The sequence below is a fragment of the Rhinolophus ferrumequinum genome, chromosome 27 (assembly GCF_004115265.2).
Source record: "Rhinolophus ferrumequinum isolate MPI-CBG mRhiFer1 chromosome 27, mRhiFer1_v1.p, whole genome shotgun sequence".
In the NCBI taxonomy this organism is placed as follows: Eukaryota; Metazoa; Chordata; class Mammalia; order Chiroptera; family Rhinolophidae; genus Rhinolophus; species Rhinolophus ferrumequinum.
In genome coordinates this window covers 26,051,616-26,068,029 of record NC_046310.1, presented here as the reverse complement: position 1 = coordinate 26,068,029, position 16,414 = coordinate 26,051,616, and the positions used below count along the sequence as shown (strand labels likewise).

Sequence of the window (16,414 nt, the reverse complement as noted above, 5' to 3'; positions counted from 1 at the left end):
CAGGCGTCTCTTGGCTGACGACAGCACACGTCCAGCCTCTGCCTTCATCTTCACACAGCCTCCTCTTCTGTGTCTCCTTGTCTGTGTCCTATAGGACTCGTGGCTCGTCCAGCGTGGTCTCATCTTGAAATTCCTAACAGTTACACCTGCAAAGATCCTTTTTCTAAATAAGGTCTCATGTACAGGTTCCCGTGTTAGGATGTAAACAAATCCTTTGGGGGCCACCATTCAGCCCACTCCCCCTTGGCTACAGCCAACCAGAAAAGGAAAAGAGGGCAAAGGTCACCCCGAGTGGGGCTGCTGTGCCCCTGGGGTAGTAGTGACACCTTCCTTCTGAGGATGTCATTGTCCCATCCCCTTTCGTAAACACCCTTTGCTGTGGTCTCCTGTTCGGAACACTGTTTGGGCTTCTGCCTGGATTGATGATTCCCGAGTGGCTGTTCCCACTGATCTCAGTAAACACTTGCTGCCACTTGCTTTGAAAGGCCCTTTATTTTCATGGAGCAGGTCCTAGGGTGGTTCTCGGCAGCAAGGACAGAGGCCCCTTGTTGGTACAGAATCAGCACTGACATTGTCCCCTTTGAGACTGCAAAGCCCTGCGGGCCGTGTTCAGGCTTCAGAACTCGAGAATGCTGGCAAACTTCAGACACTGAACAAATTTAATTCCTCGGCAAGACTCGTCGAAGATCTTACTTGAAGGCACTGTGTATTTTCACTGTTGGTGGCACCTTAATGCGTCTGAGTGATCTCCTGATCAGGAGCCCAGCATTGCAGACGAAGGTTTCACCACATGAAGAGCAGGCCTGCCTCAGTTGGTGGTCCCCTGTCCCCAACACACCTCAGTTTCAGCAGCTCTAAAGGAAACACTGTCACTTGGGATGTGCAAACCTCCCTGGCACTGCCCAGCCTCAGTTGCCCTGAAAGGGTCCTGTCCTGATTGACTGCTGAGCGTCATGTTGGATGGCGGCAAAATCTGTGAATAATGAGTGACAAACCCCACCTTCATTTGACTTCAGAAGTACCCTCCCGGTCCACCTATTCTCCATCAGTAGTTTTCACTTTCAGACTAAATTTCAGGTCGGTCAGGAGTCCTTTATCTTTTCTTGGGTCTCCTTCATGTTGAGTTGAAATGCATTGTTAACCTTTCAGATGGCATTTTAATTGTTGAAGTTTCCTGTGTGACCCGGCTTGATGGAGTCATGAGGACCTATTTATGCTCCCATCTTAAACAGGTAGAAAACAAGACAAATGTACGAAACTGCACTGTTCACACTTTGGGTGACATGGCCTGGGTCCCAGGGAGAAGGGACACAGGCCAGGCAAGTCCTGTGACTGCCCAGTGTCCTGGAGGACACAGAGCCTGGCTGATGCCCTGACGTGTGACACTTTGGAGCTGGGGAGGCCGAGGACGCTAGGACGTGGGGGCAGAGTAACGGAGAGGAGGGGCCTGCAGACGGCAGCTCGGTTTCTGTAGCCAATTAGCACCTGGCTGAGGAGGCTCTCGGGGCCAGGACGGGACGCCCAGGAAGCAGCAGGCAGGACAACCTCAGAGCTGTATGGACCCAGAAGCAGCATGTGTTCCCACCAGCCTGGACAGCCAGGCTCTGACATGGGCCACAAGTAAATCCTCAGAAGGACACACCTCAGTAGTGGAGCCAAATTCGCCCCGATCAGCTGGTCTGGGCCCACTTAACAAAATGTAAAAGCAAGCCTTAGACAATGCATCTCCTTCCAGGTAACTCAAGGGCAGAATGGGGCAACCTGAATCCAGGGACGTGGGCCATGACACCCCTGTCCCGGAAGCGATGGAGTCACTGACGCTCAACACACATGGTTTTGTGAGCTTCTGCTCATTCTGTAACTATAAAAATTACACGGAGAACTTGAATTACAAAAAAAAGTTGGAAGCAATCAAGATGCCCTCCAGTAGGTGATGGGTACATAACCGTGGTCCATCCAGACAGTGGAATATTATTCAGCACTAAAAAGAAATGAGCTATCGAGTCACAAAAAGAGATGGAGGAACCTTAAATGCATGTTACTAAGTGAAAGACGCCCATCTGAAAAGGCCACGCACTGTGTGATTCCAACTCTAGACATTCAGGAAAAGGCAAAACCATGGAGACAGTGAAAGGGTCTGAGGGAGAACGGAGATAAACAGGTGGATCACGGGGACGTTTAGGGAAGTAGTCTGTACGACACTGTGATGGTGGGTACATGCCATTCGACATTTGCCGACAGAATGTTCTCCACCACCAAGTAAGAAGCCTAATGTAGACGATGGGCTCTGGGTGACAATGACGTGTCTGTGCAGGTTCACGGCAACAAGTGTCCCACCTGATGGAGATGCTGACAATGGGGTGACTGTGCCCGGCTGGGAACACGGGACCTCCCTGTACTTCTGCTCAGTTTTGCTGAGCCTAAAACTGCATTAGAAAATGAAGCCTGTTAGAAAAGAACTCACATGCGGTGATGTTCAAATCCATAGTCTACTGTCCCAAAGCTTCAGTCCATGTTTCATGATCAGAATTTTTCAGAGTTTAGGAAGGTGACATGGTTTCTAGCCTGTGTATCATGTGACACCCCAGGGGCTCTGGAATGGCACCTGGTCATCGCACACACATCTGGGGGCAACACATTTAAACTGTCCCCATGAGAACGTCTATAATGAGAAGAGTTCAAAGAGCCTGACGTATGTTCAGACTGGGTTTTGCTGCCAAACAAGTAACAAAGATCCTTCACTTTTCTAAAGTCAGTGAAGGATTTGAGGTCCAGTGACTTTGCTCAGTGGGCCGTCCCTGCTCCAGGCCTGGAGCCGCCCGCCCCCCAGAACCTGGGGCTGACGGTGTGTTTAGTTGCTGGTGAATTGTCTTGTCCGCTGGATGAGCCCTCAGCAACCCAGGAAGACTTAGAATTCAATGAAGAATGCTTAAGATAAACAACCCCTAGAATTAATATTTTCGTGTTAAGTAATCTATGAAATGTTGGTATTTTGTATTCTTGTAACATCCTGACCCAAATCCCCATTTATAAAGGCTCCGGAACAGAACAGCAATTGTCAGTGTGCGACGTTTCACTCCTAGCAACGGCTGGAGCCCAGGCAGCCTGCTGAGTTGGAAAACCCGTTAGTCTACTGCTAGTTGCTTTTAAAAGGAAGTTACAAACACAAATATTTTCTTCCTGTAGCTGCACTGTGGCAGTGCTGTCTTGTGTCATTAAGGGCGACCCCAGGATGACATCGCAGGCAGTGACGGCTCCCTGCTGTGTCCCCACGCACAAGCCAGCACTCAGCTGGCACCTCCCGAATATTTGTCTAATGAAGGAAGGTATGTGCTGGGGTCGGGGAGCAGCTCCGAGTCTCACAGCCAATAACGATTTTGTGGGCACTTGCTATAGGAATCACGAAGGCAGCTGCCCCAAGGTGTGGTTCTGACTGAAGAAGCCTCATCTACCTGAAAGCATGAACCCAAGGTGACAGAGGCTGTGGCGGGCTTTTCCTTCCTTTCCCAGTCTCCTGGGTGGTCCTTATTTCTTGGCCAGCAGCTCCATGTCACATCACCTTTTCTCCCCGTTTTCAACATGACATCACCTTTCTCTTCTTGGGTCTTCCATTCCCCTCTGCCTTCCTCTTATAAGGAATTTGTTATGGCACCAGATAACCCAGGACCATTTCTTCACCCCAAGGTCTTTCATTGAATCCCACCTGCAAAGCCCCATGTGACCTTGTGCTGTACAAGGTCACAGTCACAGATCCCAGGGATTAGGGCCTGGGTATCTTCAGGGCTGTTATTCAGCCTCCCACTGTGGCCCACAGGTAAACACTCCATTCCTGCTCTACCTTTTGGAACAGGACTTCTAGAGAGGGTGGAGGTCATGCTCCTGTCATGGGCTGGGTGCCAGTGACATAATGGTGGTTACTATTCACTTAGTCATTCAAGCCTCTCCCATTTTATAAATAAGGGCGGAGGGCCCAGAGAGGTGAAGTGACTTGCTCTGGGTCACACAGCAGCAAGTGTTGGAGCTGGGCTTCCTGCCAGCCCGTCCATCTCTGAAACCACCATGCTGCCCCCTCATGTGCCTGGCACAGCGGGGCACGAGCCTCCTCGTCAGACCCAGTGACACCCCAGAGGTGGGAAGGACCAGATGTGCCCTTTGACCCCAAAGCCAGGGGGGTGCTTCCAGGCTAGACAGCCCGAGCTGAGGTATGGAGAATGTCGTTGCTGTTCTGTGCACCCCTGGGAGTATGGCCACGATGGCCCAGCAGGGGGGTGGGTGAGGCCTGGGCACCGTGACAGTAGGACACTGTGGCCTGCAAGACCATGAAACCATGAAGAGAAAGCACTCCCAGCTCTGCAGCGCCCATCCCCACTCCCACGCTGCCTCCCAGCCCCTCCCTGTTGTCCCCTACTTATGGGAGTGGGGGAGGGAAGGAGCAAGTGCTGTCTGCACCTCAGCAGCCCGGGCCTGCTGGGGCCCCAGACGGGGACAGGCAGGGACACTCAACCTGTAGGAAGAAGTGTGCAAGTGTGAGGATTTCTTTCTCTACCTCCGCTCCTGGGCGTGTGAGTGGCAGCGTCACCCTGTGTCCCCGAGTGAGTAAGTGCCTGTCTGCCCACTCCTTGCCAGCTGCAGGGGGACACTGGGCCTCCCCCACGCCCACCCGTCCGACAAAGTCACTGCTGCTTAGGAGTGGAAGTGTCCAGAGAAACACATCACCTCCAGCTTCTCCAAATGCTGGCTGAGTGACGGCCTGTGCTCTCCACGAAGCACTGTCCACATTTGGCTCTAAGACCTGGAAAGCACTCTGTGTGCACCGTCTGCGGCGCGGTGGTGTTACCTGTTTTGCTGCTAAGTGAAAGATAGAATTTTTCTTTTTTGGTTTTTGTTGCAAGACATTTATTAATAACACAGGATAATCAGACGTGATATTTATTACATCCTAACATACATTCAGATTCTAGTGTTTTTCAAAAATCACAAGTATCATGGGAAAGAAATAGTGAGAAAGCAGGAAGAACTCCGAGGTGGTGGAGACTGCATGCAGCTGACAGGTTCACATTCAATAAGCTAAATATAAACCCAGGGCAATGAAAAGTGTGTATTTTAATTTAAAACCCAATGTCTGCTCTCAATTAAAAAGGAAACAATTGTTGGTTTCACAGACACACTGTCCCTGCAAACTCTTTCCAGAACAGTCGTCCTGTACTAACGGCTGGTCCTTAGTGCCCCCCACGGCCCCCGAGGCCGGCTTCTACCTCTCATTATACACAGCCCCGCTGACCCAGGAGAACCGGCTTCTTTCCCGCTCCTCATCTGAAGAACAAGTGGGAGACAGTGGTGACCATTGGGCGATGCCGTGTGCTGCGGCCGCGCCGTGGTGGCCGGCCTTACGCCACGCTCAGGGGGCTGTCCACACGGCCCAGGAAGTGGAGGGCGGTGGAGTCTCGCTCACAGACGGCAAACAGGAATGGGCTGTTGAGGGTCACCTCCAAGGCCTCGGGTCCGGCCGGCTGCTGGGCGGGCTCTCTGGGCTGCTGCCCCTCCGCGGCTTTGAGTTCAAATAGGATGCTGTTGAGCACCTGTGAAGGTGAGGTGGGGAGGGGTGCGCTGGCCCTCATCAGCCCTCACACAGTCCCTCAGACCCCCCCGCGCCCCCGTGCACCTGGCTGCCCCCCCGCAGTGGTCTCTGAGTGGCCTCACTTAGCACGCGCCCCCTTCCCCGCAGTGGTGTCTGAGGCCAGGACTGGGAGTGACCCCATTTCTCCCCAGCGCAGAGCACAGTGCCCATAGCACCCAGGCCCCTTCTCATTGCTGAGGTGCGTTGTCCCGTGACAGCAGACAGTCTGTCCACTGTGGGCATTTCTCTGAAGCCAGTAGCCCAGGGGACGGGGCGGGGAGGGGTTTGCTGCTCTCCACTGTCTCTGGAAAGCCTCAGAGCTCCTGTCACTTTCCTCCTAGTCTGGCTGCACACCCACCAGGCCATGCCCTCCTTGCCTTCCTGCCTTACCCCACGTGCCGGAAGCTTCCTCTGTGTCCCACCCATCTATGCCTCCTACCCAGAAACACACAGACCCAATGGCACAGGCCACACGGTACCTGTCCGACGCTGAGGTTGGCATCGCTGATTTTGCCCAGGTTCGCCTCGGCACCCAGCAAGGTGGGCAGCTTGGCCTGGGCTAGCAGGTCCTGCAGGTCGTAGGAGCCTCGCAGCACCAGCTGGGGCAAGGTCAGGCGGATGGTCCTGGGGACATGAGCCACAGTTAGGAAGCCTCAGCTCGCTCCCACCGCGAGGACTGGGCCACACAGAGAGCATTGGCCAAAGACCTGGGGAGCCAGATGCACGTGTCGTGCGAGAGGGGACCTTGACCCTCACCCAGCTAGGTTGTCTTGGGAAAGCTTCAGCAACACATGTCATGCCCTGTGAGGAGGACGCACAACAGTTAGCAGCACGCTCTCTGGGCGACTACCTGGGTCATCACCTCTCCAGGTTGGCGTAGCTGGGTGGGCTGCATTGGACGTGTGTGACTTGGATTATTTAAAATGCTGCTCTCTAAAACAATGCATCGGGACGAACTGGCCACCATCAGTTCCTGACACAGAAACCCAGGGAGGGAGGGAGGTAGGAGGACAGCCCAGTGTTAGCCTCTGTGCCGCGCACGTCACTGGAAGCACTGCCCCTTTCAGGGTCCCGAGAACCCACACGTGTCCCCAGGGACACACCAAACCCTTACAAGAGCTGACAGCACACCGTGCCCACAGCCATACTTCTCACAGTAGCCAAAATGTGGAGGTGACCCAAGTGCCCATTGATGGATGAATGGACAAGCAAAGTGCATTCCATCCACACACGGCTATATTATGCTTAAAAAGGAAGGACATTCTGACACCGGCGACCACATGGATGAACCTGGAGGACACGATGCTCAGGGAAACAAGCCAGTGACCAAAGGGCAAATGCTGTGTGATTCCACTCATATGAGGCCCCTAAAATGGTCACACTCATAGAGAAAGAAAGTAGAAGGGCGGGGGGGGGGGTGGGGGAGTTGTTTAATGGGGACAGAGTGTCAGTTTGGGAAGATGGAAAGGTTCTGGAGATGAACGTGAGGACTGACGGCCGCTCCGCAGTGAGGCTGTGCTCAATGCCGTACAGCTGTGCACACTTACAAACGGTCACTTACCACAGTGAAAACAGTTTTAAAAAGGGCTGAGCCAAGGAGGCCATCTGTGCCCCTTAGTGCAGATTTCTGGACGCCCTGCCCTGGGCCTGGCATGGAGTCACATCCCGTGCCCAGGGAGGAAACTGCTTTATTCCCATCACAGTCGGGAAGAGGAGCAAACGGGCAGCAAACCAGGGGGTTCTGGAGTCAAGGGCAGTTCCCCGAGAAAGCCCTCCCAGGTATCTCAGAGGTATCTAACCCTTGGGGGACATCTTGGAATGCAGCAGGTTGTGTGCATATCTGGGTCCCCACACTCCAAACCAGGAGTAAAGATAAGTCCAGGGAGAAGCAGCCCAACCCCACCCAGAAAGAGCCAACAAACCGAGCACTGGATTGATAGACAGATGGACACAAGCCTTCTGCTCCTCAGCCCCACCCACGACAGGGCTCCCACACCAGTGCCTGTGCCCCCCACCCCACTCTCCAGGGGCCGCTCCCCACTCTCCCAGGGGCCGATCCCCACTCTCCAGCAGCGGCTCCCCACATTCCCAGGGGCAGATCCCCTCACTCCAGGGGCAGATCCCCACACTCCAGGGGCAGATCCCCTCACTCCAGGGGCAGATCCCCACACTCTCCAGGGGCAGATCCCCTCACTCCAGGGGCAGATCCCCACTCTCCAGGGGCAGATCCCCTCACTCCAGGGGCAGATCCCCACACACTCCAGGGGCGGCTCCCCACCCTCTAGGGGCAGCTCCCCACTTTCCAGGGACGGTTCCCCGGGAGCCCTACTGGGGAGACAGCTTCTTTGTCCACATCAGGAAGTCGTGCTGGAAGGTGAGGGCTTCCACCTCCCGCAGGTCTGAGGGGCTGTGGGGCTGGATCAGCAGCAGGCAGGCGTTCTCGCTGAGGTCCACCCGGGTCATGGACAGGTTGTTCTGGGGGTCGCTCCAGTGCTGGAAGGTGCCCGTGCCCGAGAGCATGGGGACGGACACAGATGTGGTGTTGTCCACCCAGAATTCCCGGAGCCCCGCGAGCAGGGAGAAGCCCTTCATTTGCCCTGGAGACCCAGACAGAGACACAAGGGGACAGTCACTGGATGGGCAGACCCTGTGGTCCCACATCTTACTCTTTTAAAAATAAAGTTTACTTTTTAGAGCAGTTTTAGGTTCACAGCAAAATTAAGAGGAAAGTCCAAAGATCCCCAAGCACCCAGTCCCAACTCCCCTCGCTGTGAACACCCCCGCCCCCCGGAGTGAGCAGGGTCTGTGAACCCGTGAGCTGACATGGACACACGGTTGCCCAGAGTCCACTCGGGGTAGTACATTCTCTGGGTCCACGCCCGATGACACGTCCATGGGGTAGTTTCACGGCCCTAAACATGGTCGGTGCTGGCTCACTTTTAACCTGCGCACAGCCCCGGCTGTGACAGACTGTGGTCCAGGGTCCATTCCCCTTCAGTCAGAACCAGAGCTGGGCACGCCCCTCCAGGAATGAAGGCCACACTTCTCAGGACCCCTGGCTGCTAGGGACAGACATACCACTTTTCTGTGACCAGTGGACTCGAGCTGGGCTGTCTGGGTACCCTCTGTGCTGCAAGCCCCCTCTGCCCCTCCCAGCAGCTGGCTGGGGCAGGTGCTCACAGAGGTGAGCTGCCAGCGGCTTGCCTGTCCTGGAGGTAAGCAAACTTTTGTTGACGGCACTGTCACTTGCAGTCTCTCCCGGCAGCCGCCAAACCTCTGCCCTGATGGCTGCACAGCCATCCCTCTGCAGCCCTTCCACTTGCCTTGAAAGGACCACTTTGTAACTGTTTCTGGGATATAAGCTGAAGTTGAGGTTGAGTCTGTCACAGAGCAGCCCCCTGGGCACCTGGCACTGGGAGTCTGAGTAGAGGTGGCTTAAAAAGTCTTGGGGATCCCTTAGTCCTGAATCAGAAGTCTCCAGAGGGAAGGGGGCGGGGAGCTGGAAGGGCAGGCCTCCTGGCAAGGGCACTGGGCCTGCTCAGCCTTCTCAGGGTCCTGAAGGGGGAGCAGACTGGCGTCTCCTTGTTGTTTATCCCCAGAGGCGTTGTTGGTTGACAAGAGCAGCTAGAGCAAGGGGTGCGACCAAGAAGCTGTGGGTCCTGGGCGCTGGCTGGAGGCTTTTCAGTTTAGAGGGTAAAAAGGACTAAATTCTTTCTACTAGCAAACTACGGCAAACAGATGCTGGAATGTGAACCGAGGGGCTGCCCTCTCCCCCTGCTCATCTGAAAAGCATGGTCAGCATGCGGAGGTTAAGTAAATCTCTCAAGGTTAAGTCAACGGATGTGGCGGAAACTGCCAGAGCCAGCGCCGGCCTCAGGGTGACTGCAGCGCTGGGCAAAGGGCGCCCAGAGCTCAGGGGCTCCCAAGTCCCAGCTGTGTGCTGACGCCGTCGTAACCGGACATTAGTACTGAAAGGGACTTAGAGCTCATGACACAGCTGCTCATTTCATAGATGGGCACGCCGAGGTGGGCAGAAAGGGTGTGCGTGTCCATCGGACGGAAACTGAGGCAGGGCTGGTTAGGCAGCGAGGTCAGAGGCTGGGCCACGGCCGGCCTGGGGTGCCCTGGGACGTCCGTCCAGTCCTGAGCGGGGTTTGCCTTTCTCCACGTCGCCCCCTCTGCCTGTCCGGCTCTGCCACACGGGATCACGGGGACAGGCACTTTCCTGAAGTGAGGCCCCTTTTCTGACACCAGGGGCTCTCTGGCTTGGCCGCTGGGGACACGGCCTCCTCAGAGAGCTCTCCTCCCGGGGCCCCTCTTAGGGACGGCAGCATGGCCCGTGCTGCCTCTGCTCCCATGTGCTGCAGTGCTGGGAACTGAGCAAACCTGGTCCTCTCCCTGTGCAGTTTATAGACTTCCAGCATTTTCTCAGAGTGAAAAAATGACTATGCACCGTAACGTCTCTCTCCACAGCGCTACCTTTCAGCCACTGGCTTTCTGTTCCCCGGGCGCCTGCACATCTTGACGGAACCTCATCAACGTCCCCAGCCCACCCATCAGTCCCGGGGCCACTACCTCAGTGTGTGCTCCCTGGAGAGGTGCCTGGACTGTCGCAAAACCTTCCAAGGGCCCTCCCGCCTCCGACCCACACGGCGCAGGCCTCCAGGACGACCTGCACTCGGACACCTGCCACCACAGAGTTCCAACCTTCCCAGCAGCACATTCAAAGCCCCACCTTTGCAGCTCTGTCCCCCACGGCCCCCCTTCTCTCACCCTTCACTCTAGCCAAGCAAAGCTGCCCCTGTTCTAGACGTGGCAACCTTGGCTCACTCGCTTCTCTTCACCGAAGCCCTGCTCCCCTTGCTGTCCCCAGGTCTTCCGTCCACTCCCCAGTGAGCCCCTCTTTCGAGCGTCCTGAGCCTCCTGGACGTGGATCACTTTTGCCTGCAGCACTGTGGCCCAGGCATTTGCTCTCGGGCTCTGTCCACTATTAAACTTTGACAACCTGTGGGGCGGCCTGTGCAGTCTTCCTCCTTGACCCCTCTGAGACGCCCAATTCAGAGTCCTGCGTATAGTAAACCGTCAATGAATGAACAACCTGTGTAGTCGGGACTTCTGGGTAATAACCCTCCCAACATGAAAATGATTTAAGCAAACAAATTGGTTGTTTTTACAGGGGATAGTGACCTTCTCAAGAGACAGTAACCCAGCCCATCTGAGCGTGGAGCTGGGCAGTGGAGCCAGGAGATGCAGGTTTGGATCCCAGGACCCCCACTTGGGGCTGGGCCATCCTGAGCAAGTCACTTTGTTTTTCTGACTCTATTTCTTTACAGGTAATAAAGACAATAAAACCTCTTCACTGCATCATGGGATTACAGGATGAGACTGCAAACATGCAGCAGAGTAGCTGCATACAGTGGGCAGCAGGTGGGGAGGCAAAGCCCAGCCAGCTCTCATCCAAGGAGCCCAGGGGGCAGCGGCTCCTGTCCTCCTGGAGGGTGGTCTCCAGGTACTCCCTCACGTCTGCCGCCATGCCCACCCCCGAGGCCTGGCTCTGCCCAGCTGAGACGGTGGGCACTAAGTTTCTGGACACAGAGAACTGCTGCCCTTTGGCACTGGCCTGGGGGCAGAGCCCCCCCGGAGGGCTGGCCTTACCTTGGAAGTGGACGTAGGTGTGGAAGAGCAGGGTGCTGTCTGGGCTGACCCCCGTCGGGGGGCTGTTCATTTCCCACCCCGTCACAGCCTGCATGAACCTGGTGATCTTCTCCACAGCGAGATCTGGGTCCGTGGACAAGTCTAGAGAGCGCGGGAGGGTGACGGGGGCGAAGGGAGCCAGGCCCTGCACAAACGACTGCTTCAGGCGCAGGCCGGGGGCAGTGAACAGGCCCACCACCGTGGACAGGAGCAGTTTGGGCTGGCGGCTCGCTCCGCCCTGGGCCACCAGCAGGCCCTGGATGGTCTGCAGGGTAGAGAGGACCTTGTGACCATCCAGCCGGGAGGTGCAGCTCTGATCCTCCCCGGGCACGCCCAGGAACGCCTGCAGTCCGTTGGCCGTGGGGTCCAAGGCTCCTAGGTAGAAGGAGGCCAGGGTGCCAAAGAGAGCCGGTGGGGAGAGCACGGCGCCTGTGGCTGCGCTCCACGTCTCGCTCAGCGTCTTGTACATGCGGAAACCCATGAAGTTGACCAGCATCCCCAGCACGGCAGCCCTCGTCCTGTCTTCACCGTCGAGCTTCTGGGCGGCCAGCACCAGCTGTCTCCACAGGGCCTCCTCGTCCACTGGGGACGTCTTGGCCTGAATCGGGGCAGGTGTGAAGGTCGGGTCCTTGGGCGTCTCTGCCGTGGGCTTCTCCAGCTGGTCACAGCTGCTCTTGCTGTAGACGAGCATGTGGAAGGGGTGTATGTACACCCGGTCTCCAGCAGCCAGGCCAGCGCAGGCCAGGAGACAAAGGACGGCGGCCCTCAGGCTCACGCTGGCAAGAGTCATCTCTGATGGGGGAGCTCGCTTCCTCGCACCTGGAATGTTTTATGAAGGGTGAAAGGTGATTAAGTGCTCTCTCGCCAGTTTCAGTGGTTCTACGACTCCCTGCAACCATGTAGCCCAGGAGAAATCCATCCACGTCTACACATTTCAGTGAAAAAAAATGGACTCCCACTCCACAGAACACGTTTATATGACCCATGTGCAAAGCACACGGTTATGGGCTGAGGCGTGCTTTTGTAAGGTTTTATTTTGGGCTGGGTTTTGATTTTTTGTTTTGTATAACGTTTATAATAGTGGGAATGTGCCTTTCTGTCTACACAGGCCTCATGTAAAAGGTCCAGTCAGGGCAGAGTCATCAGGGGAAAGCTGTGGGCCTGAGAGCTGGGGAGCCTGCAGGAACAGGTGCCCACCGGCCCAGGTGTGGGCCGTGCAGGTAAACAAGCCCCGCTCCACTCAGCCCCACCGCAGGGCACAGGCAGTCAGGTGAAGCAATCTCATGGATCGTTTTCAAGGCAGGGCTGCTGTTTGCTCTCAGTTGTGGTCAGCTGCCGCCCGGCTGGCTCTCAGTCAGCACACAGCGGGGCCTGAGAATAAGCTGGCAGTGCAGGGCGGTGAGCGCTCCCAGAAGGGTGGGTTTGCTGCCCGCGCCTGCCTCACCCCTCCTTGGGCTCCCTCTCACCAGCCCCTCATTCTCGGGGTCCCTCCTCCTTGTGGCTCGGTGGCGTAAAGAAAATGGTGAGGGTGGCAGCTAACACACGATGCTTATTGCCAGGCACGATTCCAGGCTTGTCACGTATCAGCTCACCTAATCTTCACAACAACCCTTCCTGCTGAGGCATCCCTGACACCATGTTCCACACTGCAACTGTCCCCCGACGCCTGGCACTCTGAGCCCTTTTATCCTGCCCTACTCGACTTTTCCCATAGCCCTGGATCACCTCGGAACACTCCGGATCGTGTATTCATTTCATTTGTCTGTTTATTATCGTGTTCATTTCCTATCTCCGCCTATGTGAAAGCAAACCTTATGAAAGCAGGCTTTTAGCTCTGTTTTGTTCTCCAAAAAATGCCTGGGACCTACTAGCTACTTGATAAGTAGTTGTTAAATGAATTTGTCAGTGTTGTTGTACAAAGGAACAGAGAGGTTCAGTGACTTGCTCAAGGTCACGCAGCTAGTAAGAGACAGAGCTAGGATTTAAACAAAGACCCCCGAAGCTGCTGCCCGCCCACTTAAGCACTGATTTAAATTTCCTCTTGAATAAAATAATAAGAATGTACATTTTTCGTTTATCTGAAATTTTAGAAAGCATTTTCACGTTGTATTGGCTCTCTTAATTTACACCACAGGCCATGAGCAAGGGAGGCCAGGCATGGTTATTTGTCCCATCTTATGGATGAGCAAATTGAGGCTCAGGGAGACAGTGATGACCTTGACTGCACAGACCCAAGCCTTGCGCCCACGGAAATGTGGGCCACCCCTCACCTGCGTCCTGGGGGACCCAGAGCCTGCCCCTCCCCCAGCCCCACTACCTGCACAGCCAGCCTCGCAGCCCCTTCTGACTGAAGAAGGACTCGGTGGGCTCTTGGCCACCAAGACCCTGCTTCCGGGAGGACCCAGCCCTACTCAGAGGGAGCGGGAGGACCCAGCCACGCTGCCTGCTGCTGAGGACGAGCAGGTCCCCTGGAAGGACCCGGGGGGCCAAATGGAAGACAGCCCAGGGCTAGACGTCTGGCCCGATGGGAGGCGAGCGGCATCTTCTGAGGCTTCAGTAGTAAGGTCCCCTGTGGCACAGGTCACCACTGTCCCCTGACTTCTGGCTCCTGGGTGCCCTTTAGCCACCGCCTTCCAGCAGCCCTTCCCCCCCTTCCCACAGAGCACCCCGGCTTTCTAAGCCCAGCAGACAACTCAGCTGCCTAGAGAGAGACAGGAGGGGGCAGGGGCAGGGAAGGGTGGTGTGGGGAGGGGCTCCCCGCTTACCTTCTGCTTCAGTCCCCACGAGAAGGGTGGCCTCTTCCTCTGGCTGGGCCACTGAGGCCCTATTTATATCTGAGGGGTGGGGATGGAGCCGTTCCCAGACTGTCCTGTGCCCAAGCTGGAGAGGGGGTTATATCACCAATGGGGGTGGGGCCTCAGGCGGCCAGGGCTGACTGGGGGACGGACGCCAGAGGGACTGTCACGCTGGGACTACTGCCAGGAGGTCAGGATGATCGACGCACACTTTGCTGTTGAACAGAACGAGCTGGTACATGGCTGAGTTACACATTTACTGAGTCCCCCCAAGCTGGGCCTGCGTTTACCGGATGTAGGAGCGTCCCACGTGGGAGTGCGATGTGTCTCTGTCCAGATGTGTGATGGCTGAGGCCAGCCACCCAGCCTCTGACCGAGTCCCCTTGGGGTGTCTGTCAGAGAGACCCCGAGAATGTGCATGCCCAGGTGGCCTGGGACACCTGTGACCCTATGGCCTTGAGAGGCTTAGCAGTTGTCCAAACAGCGATGTGAGGCCCCTGAGAGCCGCAGGGAGAAACAACAACCCAGCAAACGCACCTTCTAGAGACTTGTGATTTAGCTGGTTGACGGTTAGATGACATTCTGCCCCATTCTGACAGTTCCATTAGTATAGCCAGTGGAAAGGTGCCAACAAAACGCTTTCAGACCGTGAGAAGCCACACTCCATTAAAGCTGGGGAAGGTTTTGGGGAGAAATGTCCTTTCAGTCAAACCTTGAAGGAAAACTAAGTTGGACTTAGAAGCTGAAGAAAGGCTTTTAGAGGTAGTGGCTTATATGAGAGGAACAAAGAGGTGGGAAAGCGTGGGGCTGGTTGGGGGACCCCAGCAGGCCCTGATGCTGGAAGGGTGGGCAGTGAGAGCAACCAGATTGCCACTGCTCCCTGGGCCTAGCCCCATGGATGATGACGGGACTCAGCCTTTCCCACTGGGTCCCCTGGACAGAGCTTTGGCCAAACTGCATGAATCAGAGTTGACGTGCAAGATGAAACCCGACTGCCACTCGAACCTGGGGAGTTATGTGAGTGATGTGGAAGGAAAGACGCTGGCTGGAGCCTGAACACCACGCGTGGAGGTCGATGTCGGGGCCTCAGAAGAGAGACTGGAGAGGTCTGAGCACGGGGTGGCAGGGGTGACATGATGCTGGTCTTCTGATTCAAAGATTTGCTCTCGTGGTGACACTGTGGTACGAAAGCAGGAGGAAAGGGGGAGAAGGGTTCTCAAGATCCGGCGACTGAGGCTGGTGAAACCAATAACCAAAAGGGGCACATGGGAGGCACAGGGCTTTGAGGAAGGAACGTGAAGAGTTTGATTTTAGACGGTTTTCTTCTGAAGCCTCTGTTGCAATCCAGTGGTGAATACGTGAGTGGACAGTTCTGAAGCTCAGAGGGCGGATTTGGGCCGGAGACGCAGGTGTGGGTGGCAGACACTTGAGGAATAACCCAAGGCCTGCGGGTGGAGACGTTTCATTGGAGGAGAGTTAACAGGAGAGACGATAAGAGGAAAAACTAGGGAGATTGGCGATGGCAAAGGAGTCGCAGCAGGGGGTCCAAGGGCCAGTGCAAGAAGCAGGAGGAGGTGTTCCAGAAGCCAGGGTGGGGACTGGGGAGGTTGAGAAGTGAGGAGTTAAGGCCTGAATGTCATAATGGCTTCAAGTCATTGGTGCGGAAATGTCCCCCCCCAAAGCATTCTTGATCAATCATCCAACCCTTTATTGGTCACCAAAGGCCCAGAGGAAGTGGATGGAGGTGCAGGCTGAGTTGGGGCCTCAGGGAAGGATGAGGGAGGGGCCAGGCTGAGGTGGTTTGAGAAGCCAATGGAAGAAGGGGCACATTGAACTGTGAGTCCTGCTTTAGGAAATGTGCTAAGGAAAAGAAGAGATTCTCAACTCTAAGACAGAGGAAGAAAGGATTAGCACTCATTGAGCAGCTGCTACATGCCAGGTGCATATATCTTCTCACCACATCTGCAACACAAATTTTACTATCCCCACTGTGTAGGGAGAGAAAACCAAGGACCACAAAGGTTCATTTGTTAAATGTCACCCAGAAAGAAAATGGTGAATCCAGAGCTGTGTGACCCCATCACCCATTCTTTTCCTACCATATCCATTCATTTGTTCAACAACTATTTATTGAAAACCTACCACATGCCAAGAAAGAAATTTGTCTCTGAGGTGACAACTGAAAATGAATCAGGCACCGTCCCCACCCTCATGAAGCCTACAGCTTTGCGAGGTGTCAGAATTAAGCAATTATTGCACAGATAATATCTTGGCAGCTGGAATAATTGTTAGGAAGGAAAACAGCTGT

General features: G+C 55.4%; 1 protein-coding gene across 1 annotated transcript; it reads right to left on the bottom strand.

Moving 5' to 3' along the window:
- Positions 1-4,879: 4,879 nt before the first annotated feature.
- On the bottom strand, positions 4,880-14,214 carry AGT (angiotensinogen). The gene is made up of 5 exons (XM_033099716.1): positions 14,077-14,214; positions 11,273-12,130; positions 7,947-8,214; positions 6,097-6,241; positions 4,880-5,579 (listed from the first exon to the last, which is right to left on the bottom strand). The coding sequence occupies exons 2-5, from the start codon at positions 12,099-12,101 to the stop codon at positions 5,388-5,390; spliced, it is 1,434 nt and encodes a 477-aa protein (XP_032955607.1). The 5' UTR covers positions 12,102-12,130; positions 14,077-14,214; the 3' UTR covers positions 4,880-5,387.
- Positions 14,215-16,414: the final 2,200 nt, after the last annotated feature.